Consider the following 19,871-nt stretch of genomic DNA (forward strand, 5'->3'; position numbering starts at 1 on the left):
GGCACCCTCTACCAGAACTTTTCACAGGTTTGATTGAACTGTGCTCTTTTCTCATGTCTACCAAACACCATAGCAATACCTGACATCTTTTATTTTGTAAATCCTTTGCCCAAAGCTGTTAAGCTGGCCGGCGGAAACCAGTCAAATGTTTCACTTTTTTAGGCGTGTATTACAAGATACCAAACCTGGGGTCCTTATTAGTTTCTTTAGTATGAAGACGTATTGGCATTCAGAACCAGCCCAACAGATTCCAAAAAGGATTAATGGCTGGGTATACTGCCCCATTTGTAAGAAGTTGCCTTTAGAAGGCCTATTTGATTTATCTACAGAAATATTCAATAGCCTCATTAGTGAAACGATTCACCGAATGTGAATACTATCCAGCATGAAATGCCTGAGCTGATTCATGTTGTTGTCAAATAATGATCAATTTATTGTAGCTGCAAGTTTAAGATTTTCTCATATTTCACGAGCAACCATTTATAGGAATATCCTATCTACTTAAGGTATGAAATTGGGGGGGGGAAGGAAATAACGGCGTCTTCACATTACTAATTTGGAAAAACAGGAGCCAGGACAGAGCTTATCAAAAGATAAAGATAAATCAAAGTTTATTCAAAAATAAAAGTATTTCTAATGCAAGGTTCCGAGCAACCAAAACGAGTCATGGAGATGCCAAAGTATGCAGTATATTTTGACATAGCCCTTATACTCAAATTTTTGAACCTCTTTGGGTAGCTCTCTTTGTATGGGTCTGTATGTTGGGATGGAACTTCATTTCTGCTATCCACATTGAGCTGGTTTTGCTTAAAAAGGTGGGAACTATGTGTAAAGAGAATCCCATAAGCTTTAATCTTATTTTCAATTGTTTTTACTAAGATTCTCACCCATTCTGGTCTTGTTCTGCTCTACGATGGTGATTAAGTATAGGTAAACATCGTATAAACATCAACAGTATTTATATTGATTAAGAGTCTTGAAGATTGAAGTCAAACAATAATGAACAATCGGTTCACGGTAACTCTTCTTTTTGTTATTCAGCTTCTTTGTGCTACAGCCACTGCTGATACTATCGGGGGATGTAGCCCCCAATCTGTTTCTAAAGGTTTATACGTCGAATATATCAACACCACTTGGAATGAATATGGTATTTTCACTCAGTCTGAAGTTACTGATGGGCTTTCTGCACTTGACAAAACCGAGGCCAGTATCTCCTGGGGAGGGGTAACCAACCAAAATTTCTATTACTTGGCTGATTCTGGTTCTTCTGCTGTGTATGATGACTTATACGGAAAAACGGTTAACATAGCGTACTTTGGTTTGAGACTCTCGGGGTATTTTTATGCCAGTTCAACGGGAGATTACACTTTTGAGATAAGCTTTGCCGATGACGCTTTGTCTCTTGCTATTGGAGCAGGAGTCGCAATGGATTGTTGTGCATTGGAACCGCTCACAGGAAATGTCGATGAAAATGCTTACGTCTATAAAACAAATACGAGCACAAGTGTTACGAAGACACTTAGCCTTACAGCAGGAGTCTATTATCCTATTAAGATGGTCTACTATCAAGCAACTTTCATAGCTGAGATTGAAATGTCGGTACTCTATCCTGATGGAACAAATCATACAACTGATATTGACTGGTACAGCTCCACGGATAACAGTACATCTTGTCCTTATTACACAACCACCACCGTTATATGGACAGGATCTGACACTGAGACTATCACAGAAACAGCCTCTGATGGGGATGTATTTGTTACCGTTGAGGTACCAGAATCAACAACCACCACTACTGAGCCATGGACAGGTACTGGTACTACTACAACCACAATCTATCCATCCAACCAAAGTGATCCTGTAACTATTGAAGTCAAAACTCCAGAATCCACAACTTCCACTACTGAACCATGGACTGGTACTGGTACCTTCGAGACAACAATTTATCCTTCGAATCCAAGTGACCCGGTAACGGTGCTTAAGAAGACCCCAGAATCAACAACTTCCACTACTGAACCATGGACTGGTACTGGTACCTTCGAGACAACAATCTATCCTTCGAATCCAAGTGACCCGGTAACGGTGCTTAAGAAGACCCCAGAATCAACAACTTCCACTACTGAACCATGGACTGGTACTGGTACCTTCGAGACAACAATTTATCCTTCGAATCCAAGTGACCCGGTAACGGTGCTTAAGAAGACCCCAGAATCGACAACCACTACCACTAGTCGCGGAACTATTGACACAACCTTCACTTTAACTCCTTCAAACCCAAGTGATCCAGTGACTGTTGTTGTTGAGACGAGTCCTACTTCCTCAAGTCCTAATTCCTCAAGTCCTAGCTCAAGTGCTTTAATCCTGTCGTTTCACTGGTTGAATTCAAGTACTTTAATATTATCTTCAAGTATTCGTTTGTCAACAGGTTCATCGTCGAACGTTGCTTCTTCATCTAGTCCAGTACCATCTTCAAGTGTTGTTTCTCCTTCTATTCCAGTACCATCTTCGAGTGTTCCACCTACACCACCACCTTCAGGAAGTGTTGTTACTATTACCACCCCTTGGACTGGCTCTGTTACATCAACTTACACCACAACTGGAACTGATGGTAAACCAACTGTTGTTGTCGATACCCCTGTACCTACAATCACTACTCCATGGACCGGCTCTGTTTCATCAACTTACACCACAACTGGAACTGATGGTAAACCAACTGCAGTTGTTGAAACCCCAGTTAGTGTTTTCACTATAACTACCCCTTGGACCGGCTCTGTTACATCAACTTACACCACAACTGGAACTGATGGTAAACCAACTGCAGTTGTTGAAACCCCAGTTAGTGTTTACACTATAACTACCCCTTGGACCGGCTCTGTTACATCAACTTACACCACAACTGGAACTGATGGTAAACCAACTGCAGTTGTTGAAACCCCAGTTAGTGTTTTCACTATAACCACCCCTTGGACTGGCTCTGTTACATCAACTTACACCACAACTGGAACTGATGGTAAACCAACTGTTGTTGTCGATACCCCTGTACCTACAATCACTACTCCATGGACCGGCTCTGTTTCATCAACTTACACCACAACTGGAACTGATGGTAAACCAACTGTTGTCGTTGAAACTCCAGAACCTGTTGTCATCGAAAAAGATGACATCACCATCATCTTACCATGCACTTGTAAGGAGCCTTCAACCACCACAACAACTGGTGATGATGGTAAGAATACCGTTGTATGTAACATCCCACACTCATTAGTGTCCACTGTGGTGGTAACTGAACCATGCACAAATGTCGCCGGAGATGTCACTGTCACAACATATACCACCTTCACTGTCGCTGCTGCTATCACTGCTAACCCTACTGAAACCGTTGCTCCAACTGGTACTGAAGGTAGTGGTTCTGAAGCTGCTTCGGCAGGTAATGATACCTCACCACAAGAAGTCTCCACTTACGAGGCCATGGGTTCAAAAAACACATACACATTCTTGGCTGTGTTATCCGCTCTTTTGTGGATATCCTCTTGAATTGATCCAATGGAACCTGAATATGATCCATAGATGAGAACCATGATTGTTTATGAATGTTTGGTTATTATTATTTCTTTTCGTCTAGTTCTTTCGCTTACCAATACTTGATACAGTATTAATATACTTTCTCCTCAATTAAGTTGAAGATTTACTTCAACGCCTACTACTTAAATACTACCGATGTTATAAGCAGAGTTCTCGTCAGCACAAATCCTAACCCAATCAACTTGAGGAGGTACTAGGGAGCCGATTATTTGAACGAGCGAAAACCTTCGTGCGTGCGAGATCCAATTCTTGATATTCATTTTACCCAAACACGAACACAATGAACACCAAGACAATCAATCAATATTTGAATGCTCAAATTGATTGAAGTTAGTTTCCTTAGTTTTGTTAGTGAGGCCGAATATTCTAGCATTGTATTATGAGTAGTATTAGAATATATTGAAGAATTTCTAGAATAAATACTTTTAAGTCAGAGAACAAAATTAGTAGAATTTGTAAATGAAAAGAAATTCCCACGACGATTTCAAATTGCTTGATTAATGATTCGTAAACCCACACACACCGAGAAACCGGACACATATGCACATATAGGACATTTTGCATAGCATATGATTTGCATGCAGCGACTTCAAAAGTATGGTTCCGAAACAGGTTTATCCCCTATCTTTGGTGGGTGTATGGGTCAGATTTATATGCTTTGACTAGAACTCTCAACAATGCCTAATTCTTATACCCATCTTCAATTCAACAAGTAGGGATTTGAACTAGAATCAATCCCGAGCGATTAGTAAAAATCCATGCGGAAGAGAGGACGAGATATGCATATTCAAAGTAAAGTTTGACTGCACATAAGGAATGCAGGGGGCTAACCCGTATTGGAACAATACGCCATAGAGGTTGTTTTATGAAAATCACATACTATGCCGATTCGACACTAGGGCACACCTCAAGAGACCATTCATCAGTTCTGCAGTTATTTTCTCCCATTGATTTATAGGTCGTAACGCTATAATCTACTACGCACCAACCATCTTTGATCAGCTGGGGTTGAGTGACAACACTACTTCTCTTTTCGGTACTGGTCTTTACGTGATTGTCAACACCCTTCCCACCATTCCAGCAGTATTCCTGGTTAATAGAGTTGGTAGGAAGGTGTTGTTGATGTGTGGATCTACAGGAACCTTTATTTCTTTGATTATCACCTGTCAGAAAGTACGTTGATCGGTTGGATATCTATCGGCTGGGTGTTGTTAGGTGAGATCTTCCCTATTGGTATTAGGGCCAGGGCTGTTTCTATCAGCACCTTTTCCACCTGGATGAGTAGCTTTATCATTGTCTTAGTGACCCTAATAATGTTCGACAAGACGAAGTGGGGGACCTACCTGTTCTTTGCTGTGTTTACCATCATTTCATTCTTTTTCAGCTTATTCGCGATCCCTGAAAGAAAAAGGAATATTATTAAAAAAATGGACGCTGTTTGGAACGATATTGAAGCTGCTAAAGAAAATGGCTGGCCGATAAGAGTCAAATATTTCTTTTTAGGCGTGTATGACAAGAAACCGAGCTGTACTTGAAACAGCTTGTTCTCAAAATTGAGAACAGTTAGGCATTCAAAACTAGCTCCAAGATTCCAGAAAGGATCAATTGCGAGGTACACTGTCCTGCTTGTAAACAGTTTCCCTTGAGTTACGGTTTCACTTGGAAATCAATTGAATTTAGTAAGTTAGATTACTTTTTGGCCAACAATAGTTCGCGTCTACAATAATTATCACCCCTTCCACAAGTTCCTGGTCGTAATAGGCCATCATAGCTATCACTCCCTTTTCTTACCCGGATAATATCAGCCAAGCTTTTCAAAGCTGACTTTTAGGAAGGAATTAAGGACGTAGTAATCGTAAGAGTTAGTACAGTTTAAATGTGCCAATGGGACATGTATCAGTTCAAGTGCCCAATGATTCCAAAGAAAAAGGACTATTAATTTGAGGAAGGAGTTAACTCCTTAAAATCGAAATACGTCATATCCCCAAGCAACACTAGTAACTATCTTAAGACATATTGATAGTGAATTAGGAATAGGGTATTAGTAATGCATAAAAATATAGTTTGCTGATGACAAAATCGATTGCACGATAAATTCGAAACAGGAAAGCTACAATTTGTCCAAAGCAGGAACAAATTAATAAGGGGTTAAACTAGTTATTCACGAAATGGGCCTCTCTTTAAACAGAGTGATGCGCATTAAAGCAATAACAATGCACAATTAGTATTTTATTTAATTGTTTAATTTTCACAATTCTAGGTACGAATGCAAATCTGAAATCTAATTGGGTATTTTAGCCTTGATAGAATAGAGATCTACATGCTTTTGTGTCCAGTATACGAAAGGAGATGCCCGCAGCACCCCCTGTTTTTGGCTGCAGGAAGTTTCTTGTTCGAAAAAGGTAGCTGTGGGACCAGAAGTAACTTCATTAGGTAAGATATTTAACCGTATGCCATCTTGTACATCAGTAATGCAAATAAGTTTAAGATAAAGACACGCGTGAACTTGTCAGCTCCCCAATTAATCCTTCTCTTATTCCTTCTTTTGGCTCAAACTGAAATGAACTCACTTATTAGCTATTGAACCATCCTATTGAAGAAGTAATGTATCTTAATCAGTACAACTCATGGTCTTCCAAACCAACCTTTCTGGCTATTGGGAATAGTAGACATTTAACCACCTGATTAGAGTTTCCTTTCTTTTGCAAATATTATAGGGGGTATGAATTTCAATTATTCAAGTTCCCTTTCAAGTTGTCAAATCCCAATAAACCCTTTGTTCTCCTCTCAAAATGGGGCATGAATTTGTCTTGTTGAAGCGATCCAAAACTGTGCAAGCAAGTCTGATATTTTACTGATGAGGCAACTGACAAAGAGCTATCCTTTATGACTAAGTATCCAAGATATAAAAAGACCAATATTTCAGAATGAATGGCAACAACGCAAGATGCTCTTTAGATTGATATTGATTTGGTATTTAAGTCTTCCTTTTGTTCTTGGATCCACAGGATGCTCTCCTCCATCTACCAGCAGTGGGCTTTCAGTTGATTACTTTGATGATGTGGCCTACAAAAATAGGACTACTGGTTATCTTAACGTCATAGATTCAATGACCCCAGACTATACTAATAATGGAGTTAGTGATATTAATTTTGCATTTACTGGAATTACCCAAGTGTCATCAGCTGATGCTGATAGTACCACGGACTATCGAGATGTTTACGGTAGAAGCACAAACGTTGTCAAGTTTGGTTTAAGACTTTCAGGATATTTTCTCGCTCCTGAAGATGGGACTTACACGTTCACTTTCACAGCAGCTGACGATACAATAGCCATGACCTTGGGTGGGGCTACACAAGACTTAGACTGTTGTATCGGCGCCAATGAGCTTTCACTAGAAGGGTCACTCAAGGCTAATGGAACCACTGCTGGAGGCTCCACACTGTCTATTTCAAAGGTATCTATGATAGCAGGTAACTATTACCCGGTGAAGATTATTTACTACAATATGTCACCAACAGCAGCTGGAATGACACTTCAAGTGACTTATCCCGACGGTACCACGCACACAGATGATATTCCATGGTACTATTCTACAGCCGATGATGAAGACTTGTGCACCACCACCACCACCACCAATATTTGGACGGGAACAGATACTGAGTATTTTACTGTAACAGGATCAGACGGCGATGTGACTGTTACCAAAGAAGTACCAGAATCTACCACGACCACCACTGAAGTATGGACAGGTTCGGTACCTACTACTATCACCATCTATCCATCCAACCCAAGTGATCCTGTGACTGTTGATATCAAGACTCCAGAATCGACAACCACTACTACTGAAGTATGGACAGGTTCGGTACCTACTACTATCACCATCTATCCATCCAACCCAAGTGATCCTGTGACTGTTGATATCAAGACTCCAGAATCGACAACCACTACCACTATTCCCGGAACTATTGACACAACCTTTACTTTAACCCCTTCCAACCCAAGTGATCCTGTGAAAGTTATTGTTGAGACAAGTCCTACTCCATCAAGCACACCACTTACCTCCACTTCTTTATCAAGCCTGTCCTTCCACTGGACAAATTCAAGTACCCCAGCATCTTCGAGTACTTCTTCGTCCACAGTTACATCTTCGAGTGTTGCTTCTCGTTCTAGTCCTGGCCCATCTAGTCCAGCCCCATCTAGTCCTGCTCGTTCTAGTCCAGCCCCATCTAGTCCAGCCCCATCTAGTCCTGCTCGTTCTAGTCCAGCCCCATCTAGTCCAGCCCCATCTAGTCCAGCCCCATCTAGTCCTGCACCTTCGGGAAGTGTTATCACTATTACCACACCATGGACTGGCTCTACCACATCCTTTTACACCACAACCGGAACCGATGGTAAACCAACTGTTTATAAAGAAACTCCTATACCCACTATTACAACCCCATGGACTGGCTCTACCACATCCTTTTACACCACAACCGGAACCGATGGTAAACCAACTGTTTATAAAGAAACTCCTATACCCACTATTACAACCCCATGGACTGGCTCTACCACATCCTTTTACACCACAACCGGAACCGATGGTAAACCAACTGTTTATAAAGAAACTCCTATACCCACTATTACAACCCCATGGACTGGCTCTACCACATCCTTTTACACCACAACCGGAACCGATGGTAAACCAACTGTTTATAAAGAAACTCCTATACCCACTATTACAACCCCATGGACTGGCTCTACCACATCCTTTTACACTACCACAGGTACAGATGGTAAGCCAACGGTAGTTGTCGAAACACCAGTAGCACACATAACTACTCCATGGACTGGGTCCACTACTTCAACATACACTACCACAGGTACAGATGGTAAGCCAACGGTAGTTGTCGAAACACCAGTAGCACACATAACTACTCCATGGACTGGGTCCACTACTTCAACATACACTACCACAGGTACAGATGGTAAGCCAACTGTTGTAGTTGAAACTCCTGAACCTGTTGTTACTGAAAAAGATGTCACCACCATCATCTTGCCATGCACCTGTAAGGAACCTTCTACTACCACAACAACTGGCGATGACGGTAAGAAGACTGTTGTCTGTAACGTCCCACACTCATTAGTTTCGACTGTCGTGGTCACCGAGCCATGCACCAATGTCGCCGGAGATGTCACTGTCACAACATATACGACTTTCACTGTCGCTGCAGCTGTGACTGCTAACCCTACTCAAACCGTTGCTTCAACTGGAGCTGAAGGTAGTGGTTCTGAAGGCAGTGATTCTGCAGGCAGTGATTCTAAAGCGGCTTCGGCAGGCAATAGCTCTGGTGCTTCACCACAAGAAATCTCCACTTACGAGGCCATGGGTTCAAAAAACACATACACATTCTTGGCTGTGTTATCCGCTCTTTTGTGGATATCCTTTTGAATCAATCCAATGGAACCTGGGTATGATTTATGTATGAGACGCGTGATTGTTTATGAATGTTTGGTTATTATAATTTCTCTTTGTCTAGTTCTTTCGCTTACTAATACTTGGTACTGTATTAATATACTTTTTCTTCCATTAAGTTGAAGAATAACCTTAAAACCTGCTATTGAAATGTCACTGGTGTAATAATCAGAGTCTTTGCCAGCACAGATCCTATCATAATGGATTTAAGGAGTTGTTGAGGAGTCGATTATTTGGCAGCGAGCAAATTCGGTCGTGCGTGCAAGATTCAAATGTTGATCTCCATTTTATCCTCATACGAACTGGAATAACACCAAGACAATCAATCAACGTTTGAGGCTCAAATTGTGGATGAGGTTGGTTTCATTAGTTTTGTTAGTGAGGCCGAATATACTAGAATTTTATTATTGGTAGTATTAGAATATATTGAAAGACTTCTAAAACGAATACCTTGAAGTTAATTAAACACAATTAGCAAAATCTACGAATTGAAAAGAACTCCTAAAAAAGAAATGGTTTGGTTGATAATTTGTAAACTCGAACATGCAGCAACTTCTTAAGTGTATGGTTCCAAAAGGGTTACCACCAGCCTTCCTTGTGTGCAGGCATAATCTCTTGGATGCACACATTTCTCGTGAGCTTTAACCATCTGATTATTACTAATCGCTCAGATTTAACGGAATGCCAAATATGGCATCTCCTATCCTACTCATCTCTTTAAGGCTTATGAGATTACAATAGCTCCTGTATGCACAAAATAACCAGCACATAGTTATATTGTTCATCTAAGTTGGTCTAAAATAGACGCTGTACATCTTTCCGGTCTTTCTGTAAGCTATACAATGCACACGTCCTTTAGTTGCCCTTTAGAGTACATCAGGTAAAAAAGGGGGGATTGAGTTGTAACAATAGGGCGTGTTGTCGAAGAGTAAAATATTTTCGGCAGCATCGAAACAAGGAAAAGCAAATGAATTAGACTGTAAAGATTCCAAAACAAAAAGGACAACCGTGTCATCAGTTTGGAAATCCAACAATTGGATTTCCCTTTTAGTGTAGTGTCATAAATTGGTAACCTGGTAGCGGTATCCAATTAAACTGTATATAATGACGGTCTAGATTTGTTGCGACAAGCCTCATTAAGCTTCGGCTGCGAAAAATTTAAAGATTTCAAATTGCTTAATTAATGATTGGTAAACTCTATCGCTCAGAAGATGGGTGCACATTCTCGCCCATGGTATTTTGCGTATAAGACTTGCATGCAGCAACTTCCAAAGGGTATGGCTCTAAAACAGGTTTGCCCGCCTGCCTTCCTTGTGTGCAGTCATATTTATGCGCATATTTCTCTTTGGCTTCCATCAGATTTTTATGTGATCGCTCAGAGTTACAAGAACTACCGGAGATATTCCAATTATAGTATTATTCTTAGGCACATACAGGATAATTATCTATATGTTCTCAGTTTTCTTGGTTTACGGCATGTGGAGGTAGAAGTGTCCAGAAAGGAAAGTAGTTTTAGCTGATTCCTCTTGCAATGTATCAGCACCTGTTGATATGCTTTGACTAGAACTCTCAGCAATGCCTAATTCTTATACCCATCTTCAATTCAACAAGTAGGGATTTGAACTAGAATCAATCCCGAGCGATTAGTAAAAATCCATGCGGAAGCTAGGACGAGATATGCATATTCAAAAATAGGTTTGACTGCACATAAGGAATGCAGGGGGCTAACCCGTATTGGAACAATAGGCCATAGAAGTTGCTTTATGAAAATCACATACTATGCAGAATGCCCTCCTATACTTGAATGTGCACCCAGTTTCTGGGTGTGAGAGTTTACGAACATTAATCTAGCTATTTGTAATACTCTAAGGATTTTCTCTCCAATTCGGAGAATCTACGAAATGAACATTTAATTTTGAGATCGTACTATTATGTTTTCTTTGATTTATTCCAATAATTAACATAATTCAATAATTCAATACTAGTTGGATCAAACTATAATCACTCATTCCCAACCCAAATATCACCCAAGTAAGAATACAAGTCTATTGAGTCCTGATCGAACTCGAACACTTGTCCCACTTGAGTGTTATCCTGTCCGTCAGAGGTGAGTCCACCTATCGAAGAGTATGCACACCATAAATAACTGTGACAATATCCACGTTCCATGTGCCAGCCTTCTACTGGCTCTTCAACACTGTTCCCTGTCCTTATTTCCGATTTTATATTGAAGGGAGGAATAACTGCGTTTCTAAGTTTTAGAGAGCTTTCATAATACTCTCGCATGGATTCAGCATCCTTTAAGAATTTAAAATGGTCGTGTTTCTTGACTTCGGCTTCAAAATTAACAAGTTCGCTTTTCCCACAGAACTTGAAACCCGAGTTAAACCACAATAACTTTCCATTTTCATCAAGGTGTCCTGAATGTGGCGAACAGAGTTCCTGAGATTTCTTGAGGTTTCCTTCACTGGTCAATCTTTCCTCCGGGGATGTAAGAGTCCCGATTGATGCAGCGAAATTCTTGTTGAAGTGATAGTCTTCATCACCACTGGCGGCGAATCCCAACCAGAATATCTCTTTGTCTCCATGGACTCTGGAGGTAACAGGTTTGAAGAAGTTCAATTGGAGCATTGTTAAGATGGAGTTGAAGTGTAAGTGTCTATTGATCAACACCACTCCGCTTTCCATGAAATGACTCATTCCATCAAAGAACTCTAATCCAAGAGTCTTCTGGGTGATGATGGGAATATCAAACATCAAGTTGTCTAAAATTGAAGGGGTTATCTTCTGAAAGAATTTAGTATCACCTGGTGGCCTGAATGCACGAGCAGTTCTATCCTTGAAGAAGTAGGCCCCGGTGGTTTTGTAGTCCTTCAAGTCGAAAAACTCGGATGGATTCTGCAACAACACTGTATCAGCATCAACTAAAATGAATTCCTCAAATGAATTGAACAACGTTGCTAGGAACTTATGGGCAAACATCTTGAACTTTTCTTTGAAGTTGTCGTGAATGGTGTTGTACGTCTTTACAAACCACACTTCTTGCTTTGGCATTCCACCATCTTTGATGTGGAAGTAGTTGGAAGGGAAATGCTTGGAAACTTTGTGGAAGCTTTCTGGTAAATCTATCATTTTGTCTCTAGCAGCGGCGACTATTCTTGCTTTGGTCTCATCACTGAGCGAGTCATAGTAGACGATTTGGATTGGATAGTGGTTGCTCAACGCTCTTAATAGGTGAATGAATCTCACAGTATCATCAACATGTTTGTCTCCGATCGATAGTACAATACCCTTTCCATTCAACAGATTTTTGAATTTGTTGAAGAAGCATGGCCCATTCTCAGCGAATGTGGATTTGGAGAAGTCCTTGGTGGACCCCTTGAACTTGGAGTTTGTAGTCTTGAACACCTCAGGATAATGAACAAATTCACGTAGATCTGGAGGAGTTAGAAATATTTCACCAGTCCACCGTTCATAAATAGGATAAGAATGAGACACCCATTTATAGATTCTGCTTTCCAACTCACTACAGGATTTGGAACCCAGATCGTTGATTAACAGTTCATCATCGTCGGCCTTGAACTCAGTGTGATCTATGTTGTCAGCCACTTTTTCTATCAATTCATTGGCTTTGTTCATGATGTACCTATTATCACTGGTGACATAGCACTTGTTGAAAATCCGTAAATGGGACAAGTAGTCTACAATCTTCTGTTCTGTCTTCATGGTTCGTTCCCAGAACTCATTGAACTCTTCTTCAGCAAGTCGTTTCACGTCTTTGCGGACTTTCTCGTCGTCGAAATTGATCTTGTCGTATTCTAAGTTTGACATTTGGGCATATTTGTACCTTATTTTTTTGGAATTCTCTTTTTCGAACAGCTGTAAGTCAAATGTATCACGATGTTCAAGAGGGAAGTCTTCATTGGGATCCACAAACCAGTTGTGGTCTCGCACAAATAGGTTCTTAAAGTACAAGTTGCATCTCTCAGTGAAATCGAGGTTTGTTAGAATGTCTGATAATGCATGCTTCTCCAACATTTGGTCATACACACTCGAATGGCTATCAATACTTCTAGTATCCTCGATTCCCAACGTTTGCACTAACTTCTTGATGGCACAATCTTCAAACACATCGATTTTGTTGACCCTCAGAGGACTAGACAACCCTGCATTTGGAGTCAGTTCCAGGTGGTAAATGGACGTGTGCGACTCACTAGAATTATTCAAAGTGTAGTCATAGATCCAGATACCAGCTGAAACTATCCAAAAGACGATGAATCCGTAGAAAAAAAACCTTCGATTGTGACTAATGTTGAATAGTTTCCCCATAATATGAGACAAATCACCCTATATCTTGATAAGTGTTGACAAAAACCCGGGAGACCATTTATAAATAAGGAGCACAATCACTTTGAACTACAAACGTGTCAGGTGTAACTAGGAGTAGAGCGGTAAGAGGCAATTGGGATGTGTTTGGAAAGGGGGATGCAATGTGACAAAAGGGGTCTTCTGGTCCCTGCTTTTCCGTCAGACTTTGCAGATAAGGAGTATCATAACCATAAAATCTCATTAGCGTTTGAAAGTCAGATATGCAGATACGAGAAATGATGTTAATTAAGCATGATGATATTACCTCTTTGAGTGCTTAGGACCAGCTCAAAAGATTCCCAATGAGGCTAATGGCTGAGTACATGACACTATCTGTGAAATTTTGCCTCCAAAGAGTAGTGAGTCAACTAGAATTCCCCCATAAGGATGAAAAGGACTTCATATGCTGGAATATTTTTTGGTCAACAATAGACTGCAAGTAATCTTAATTCAGCATTGTGGTTATCAGTTATGACGATCTTCGGGATAGTCAACAAGGCCTATTGTCTAATTGCCTAAATGGTTCAGTGAGCTGATTATCTATTAAACCCACGGTGGTTCAAACGGAAATCTGTGGACGGTTTTGGGCTGTATTTCCAGGCTCTGCGGCATTTAATGATCGCCCTTCACGGTTAATGCACACTTTAAGTGGGAATAAGGCAAATTCCCCATATTATTGGAGAATGTTAATCCTTTAACATACCTTCGAAGAAAAGAAAGTTGCTACATTGGGTAGACAACTACTTCCGTGTGATGACGAAAATGTCTTGCCTCAACTTTAAGTTTCTCCTTAAACTCATATTTTAAAAGTGATGGCCACATTTGGCTAAGGGCTTAAAAAGAGGAAAATGAAGCAGCTTCTTGTAGTAGAACTCGTCTCCCAAGGTAAAGTTTTCTACCACTTTAGAATTGTTATCATTTTACCTTAAATGATAACTGGGAATACTTGCAACCTATTTTATGTGGAGCGCAATGGTATCTCCAGAATTGCAAAATTATTTATACTAGTTGGGTTTCCTGAAGGTTGAAGTTAAACAATAATGAAAGTCCAGTACAAATTACCTTTTCTTGCGGCTGTTCTTTTTTTCTGTGCAGCTGCCACTTCCGATAGCATCGGGGGATGTAGTCCCTCAGAAGTGACTAAAGGTTTGACGGCTGAATACATTGAAACAACTTACGATGAATATGGCTCCAGCACGATTTCCGAAGATAATAACGCGCTTAGTATAATTGATCAATCTCTGGCAGAATCTTCGTGGGGAGGAGTGACAGCACAAAATTTTGGGTTCTATGCTGATGGAACTGGTGTCGTAAATGGAGACCTATATGGCCAAACTGTCAACATAAACTACTTCGGTATGAGACTTTCTGGATATTTCTATGCCGCCACTACTGGAGATTACACATTCGACGGGATTTATGCTGATAATAGGGCTTCATATACGCTTGGAGCAGGCACTGCTATGGATTGTTGTGGACTGACCCTTGAAGGAAACTTGGATAACTATTTTGGTGGGGATTCAGGTACTTCGACTGTTACTCTTACAGGAGGAGTATACTATCCTATCAAAGTGGTTTACTACAATGGAAATGGAATCGCCAATCTCACAATGTCCGTCGTTTATCCTGATGGTACCAACCACACGGATGACATTGACTGGTATTCTTCAACGGACAACTCCACTGCTTGTCCTTATTCCACAACCACCACCATTATATGGACTGGAACAGATACTGAGACTGTAACTGTGACAGGCTCAGATGGCGATGTGACTGTTACTGTTGAGATACCAGAATCAAGAACGACCACCACTGAACCATGGACAGGCACAGATACTACCACTACTACCATCTACCCATCTAACCTAAGTGATCCCGTAACTGTTGACATCAAGACTCCAGAATCTACCACAACCACTACTGAGGTGTGGACAGGCACAGAACCTTCCACTAGTATCATCTATCCACCCAACCCAAGTGATCCTATTACCTTTGTTATCTTGTCTCCTGAAACTACAACGACCACTACTGAACCATGGACAGGCACAGATACTACCACTACTACCATCTACCCATCTAACCTAAGTGATCCCGTAACTGTTGACATCAAGACTCCAGAATCTACCACAACCACTACTGAGGTGTGGACAGGCACAGAACCTTCCACTAGTATCATCTATCCACCCAACCCAAGTGATCCTATTACCTTTGTTATCTTGTCTCCTGAAACTACAACGACCACTACTGAACCATGGACAGGCACAGATACTACCACTACTACCATCTACCCATCTAACCCAAGTGATCCCGTAACTGTTGACATCAAGACTCCAGAATCAACAACTATAACGACTAGTTACGGATCTATTGATACAACCTATACTCTAACTCCCTCCGATCCAAGTGATCCTAAGACTGTCGTTATAATAACATCCACTCCCACGCCAACAAGTACACCACTTACCAGCACTTCGTTATCAAGCCTGTCCTTCCACTGGACAAACTCAACTACTCCAATACCATCTTCAGAAAGTGTTGTCACTGTCACCACTCCATGGACTGGCTCTACCACATCCTTTTACACTACAACTGGAACTGATGGTAACCCAACTATTGTTAAAGAAACTCCAGAAGGACACACCACTATCCCTTGGACCGGAACCTTCACTACGACTTACACCACCACTGGAACCGATGGTAATCCAACTGAGGTTGTTGAAACTCCAGCTACTGTCTTCATCACTTCCACTCATTGGACTGGCTCTTTCACCTCAACTTACACTACCACAGGTCCAGATGGTGACGTGACAGTCGTGGTTGAAAATCCAGAATCACACACCACTATCCCTTGGACCGGAACCTTCACTACGACTTACACCACCACTGGAACCGATGGTAATCCAACTGAGGTTGTTGAAACTCCAGCTACTGTCTTCATCACTTCCACTCATTGGACTGGCTCTTTCACCTCAACTTACACTACCACAGGTCCAGATGGTGACGTGACAGTCGTGGTTGAAAATCCAGAATCACACACTACTATCCCTTGGACTGGAACCTTCACTACGACGTACACTACCACAGGCACTGATGGTGAACCAACGGTGGTTGTCGAGACTCCAGAAACACACATAACAACTCCTTGGACTGGTTCATTCACTTCAACCTACACCACAACTGGACCTGACGGTAAACCAACCGTAGTCGTTGAAACTCCTGAACCGGTTGTCATCGAAAAAGATGTTACCACTATTGTCTTGCCTTGTACTTGCAAGGAACCTTCAACCACCACAACAACTGGTGATGATGGTAAGAAGACCGTTGTATGTAACATCCCACACTCTTTGGTGTCCAGTGTTGTGGTTACCGAGCCATGCACCAATGCTGCTGGAGATACTACAGTCACAATCTATACCACGTTCACTGTCGCTGCTGCCGTGACTGCTAACCCTACTGAAACCGTTGCTCCAACTGGTGCTAAAGGGAATGGTTCTGGAGCGGCTGCTGAAGCGGCTTCAGCTGGTAATGGCTCAGAATCCTCACCACAAGAAGTCTCCACGTACGAGGCCATGGGTTCAAAAAACACATACACATTCTTGGCTGTGTTATCCGCTCTTTTGTGGATATCCTTTTGAATCAATCCAATGAAACTTGGATATAATTCATACTTGAGAACCGTGATTGTGCTTGAATGTTTGGATATTATAATTTCTCTTTGTCTAGTTATTTCGCTTACCAATACTTGGTACTATATCAATAAACGTCTTTGTGGTTTAAGTAATGGAACTTTGTAGTGAGACTATCAAATGTCTAGTTCGAACGTTAGATTTTCACACAGGATTTTTCATATATTGGCGGTCAAAATTAACACATTAAAAGGCGACAGTTTCAAAATAAACGTGCAGGAAAGTAGACTGTTTACATGGCTTTAGTACGAAGAGAGATATGGTTTTAGGATCAGAAGAATTATGTGGTCTGTCGTGCAAGAATCAAATCTGCACGCACACTTTCAAAATAGCACGATAACCGCTCAACAAAAGATGAATAAGATGGTAAATTATTTGGTTGATAATTACTTTACTTGCATCTCAAGCCTGTTTTCCAAGTACTCAAGGGAATTCTCTATAGTATAGTGTGTATTTTCCATAAGCTCATCCGGCTTTACTTGCACACAGCACCATAGTGCCTGGTTTCAATCTTGAGACAAGAACCGGCTTTATCGGAACCTGAACAGAATTATATTGCAGGGTTCTCCTCTTGCCATCATAGAAACTGATGTACTTTTTCTGGTTGTTCTGCGTAAGGTTTTAGCGGGCTGGCCAGGATAATTTGAATGTTTTCTTCTACTTTAGACAATTACAACAAAAATATCGAACCTCTAGGCCTGAAATATAACATCTCTTTGAGCTTTGGGTTCAACAAAACGTATTCAAGCGCTTCTCCAATTTGAATAATAAGTTTTGTGGCTGGAATGGGAGCTGAGCATCTCTGAAGTTTGATTAGATTAACCAATTTCTGTAGCTTTGGATAAGAATTCACTCGGGCGAATTATGACTAGTGAAAAATAGGGGTAGAAGGGATCCTCTTGTCTCAGTCTTTTCGTCAGACTTTGCGGACGAGAAGTGGCATAACCATAAAATATTATTCGAGTTTTAGATAAAAAGTTATGTAAGGTAAGTATATATTAAGTGCGAGAAATGATATTACCTCTTTGAGTACTTGGGATCAGCTCGGCAGATTCTCAAAGAGGTTAATGGCTATGTGCATGTCCCCCCTCTATAAAGAGTTACCCTAAAGAGGTAGTGAATCACCAAGCATTAAATTCCTCCTGTAAGGATGAAAATTAATCGTAAAAGCTCCTGTAGCGGTAACCAACTGAACTGTATATAATGACGGTCTAGATTTGTTGCGACAAGCCTCATTAAGCTTCGGCTGCGAAAAATATACAAGAAACTTCATGCGCACCACCGCGTTGCATATTTGGTGCAAAACTACCTATTACAAATTCTTAATTGAGCGAAAACCTTTGTACGTGCGAAATCCAACTCTTGAAACCTATTTTATCCACACACGAACTCAAATAACCAAGACAATCAACCACAATTTGAGCATCAAATTGTGGTTGAGGTTGGTTTCATTGTTGTGCTTGTCAGGCCAAGTGTTGTTGTATCATATTTTGGGTATTTATCGGAATGTATTGAAGAATTTCTAGCATATGTTTATTTAAGACCATTTGAATGTAATTGGTAGAATTTGCAAATTGAAGAGAAATTTCTTAAAAGATTTCAAATTACTTAATTAAAGATTAGTAAACTCTATCACCCAGAAGATGGGTGCACATTCTCGCCCATGGTATTCTGCGTATAAGACTTGCATGCAGCAACTTCCAAAGGGTATGGTTCTAAAACAGGTTTGCCCCCTTGCCTTCCTTGTGTGCAGTCATATTTATGCGCATATTTCTCTTTGGCTTCCATCAGATTTTTATGTGATCGCTCAGAGTTACAAGAACTACCGGAGATATTCCAATTAAAGTATTATTCTTAGGCACATACAGGATAAATATCTATATGTTCTCAGTTTTCTTGGTTTACGGCATGTGGAAGCGGTGGAGGTACTTTATCTATAATACAGGGTAATTTTAGGCGATACCCCCTTCCAATGAATTGGCATTCCCTGTTCAGCTTTGATAATAAATCTCAACAATGATCAAATGGGTCAGAACTTCGGTGGGTGTATGGGTCAGAACTTCGGTGGGTGTATGGGTCAGAACTTCGGTGGGTGTATGGGTCAGAACTTCGGTGGGTGTATGGGTCAAAACTTCGGTGGGTGTATGGGTCAGAAACTTCGGTGGGTGTATGGGTCAGAACTTCGGTGGGTGTATGGGTCAGAACTTCGGTGGGTGTATGGGTCAGAACTTCGGTGGGTGTATGGGTCAGAACTTCGGTGGGTGTATGGGTCAGAACTTCGGTGGGTGTATGGGTCAGAACTTCGGTGGGTGTATGGGTCAGAACTTCGGTGGGTGTATGGGTCAGAACTTCGGTGGGTGTATGGGTCAGAACTTCGGTGGGTGTATGGGTCAGAACTTCGGTGGGTGTATGGGTCAGAACTTCGGTGGGTGTATGGGTCAGAACTTCGGTGGGTGTATGGGTCAGAACTTCGGTGGGTGTATGGGTCAGAACTTCGGTGGGTGTATGGGTCAGAACTTCGGTGGGTGTATGGGTCAGAACTTCGGTGGGTGTATGGGTCAGAACTTCGGTGGGTGTATGGGTCAGAACTTCGGTGGGTGTATGGGTCAGAACTTCGGTGGGTGTATGGGTCAGAACTTCGGTGGGTGTATGGGTCAGAACTTCGGTGGGTGTATGGGTCAGAACTTCGGTGGGTGTATGGGTCAGAACTTCGGTGGGTGTATGGGTCAGAACTTCGGTGGGTGTATGGGTCAGAACTGTATGGGTCAGAACTTCGG

At 41.3% G+C, this 19,871-nt stretch overlaps 4 protein-coding genes across 4 annotated transcripts; 3 read left to right on the forward strand and 1 right to left on the reverse strand. All coding sequences in view use genetic code 12, as the record gives it.

Annotated features, from left to right (window-relative positions):
* Nucleotides 1-999: 999 nt before the first annotated feature.
* On the forward strand, nucleotides 1,000-4,764 carry PSN45_004762 (uncharacterized protein; the record flags this gene model as incomplete). Its single annotated transcript, XM_066158358.1, has 2 exons — nucleotides 1,000-3,472; nucleotides 4,541-4,764. The coding sequence occupies 2 exons, from the start codon at nucleotides 1,000-1,002 to the stop codon at nucleotides 4,762-4,764; spliced, it is 2,697 nt and encodes an 898-aa protein (XP_066014455.1).
* Nucleotides 4,765-6,529: 1,765 nt separating this feature from the next.
* PSN45_004763 (uncharacterized protein) lies at nucleotides 6,530-9,016 on the forward strand (the record flags this gene model as incomplete). The annotated part of the gene is made up of 2 exons (XM_066158359.1): nucleotides 6,530-7,616; nucleotides 8,550-9,016. 2 exons carry the CDS (start codon nucleotides 6,530-6,532, stop codon nucleotides 9,014-9,016), a joined length of 1,554 nt encoding a protein of 517 aa, XP_066014456.1.
* Nucleotides 9,017-11,041: 2,025 nt separating this feature from the next.
* MNN13_11 (mannosyltransferase) lies at nucleotides 11,042-13,369 on the reverse strand (the record flags this gene model as incomplete). The annotated part of the gene is made up of 1 exon (XM_066158360.1): nucleotides 11,042-13,369. One exon carries the CDS (start codon nucleotides 13,367-13,369, stop codon nucleotides 11,042-11,044), a length of 2,328 nt encoding a protein of 775 aa, XP_066014457.1.
* A 1,079-nt stretch (nucleotides 13,370-14,448) lies between these two features.
* PSN45_004765 (uncharacterized protein) lies at nucleotides 14,449-18,620 on the forward strand (the record flags this gene model as incomplete). The annotated part of the gene is made up of 4 exons (XM_066158361.1): nucleotides 14,449-16,967; nucleotides 17,082-17,101; nucleotides 18,065-18,081; nucleotides 18,498-18,620. The coding sequence occupies 4 exons, from the start codon at nucleotides 14,449-14,451 to the stop codon at nucleotides 18,618-18,620; spliced, it is 2,679 nt and encodes an 892-aa protein (XP_066014458.1).
* Nucleotides 18,621-19,871: the final 1,251 nt, after the last annotated feature.

This window comes from Yamadazyma tenuis, chromosome 6, assembly GCF_029203305.1.
Source record: "Yamadazyma tenuis chromosome 6, complete sequence".
NCBI lineage: Eukaryota > Fungi > Ascomycota > Pichiomycetes > Serinales > Debaryomycetaceae > Yamadazyma > Yamadazyma tenuis.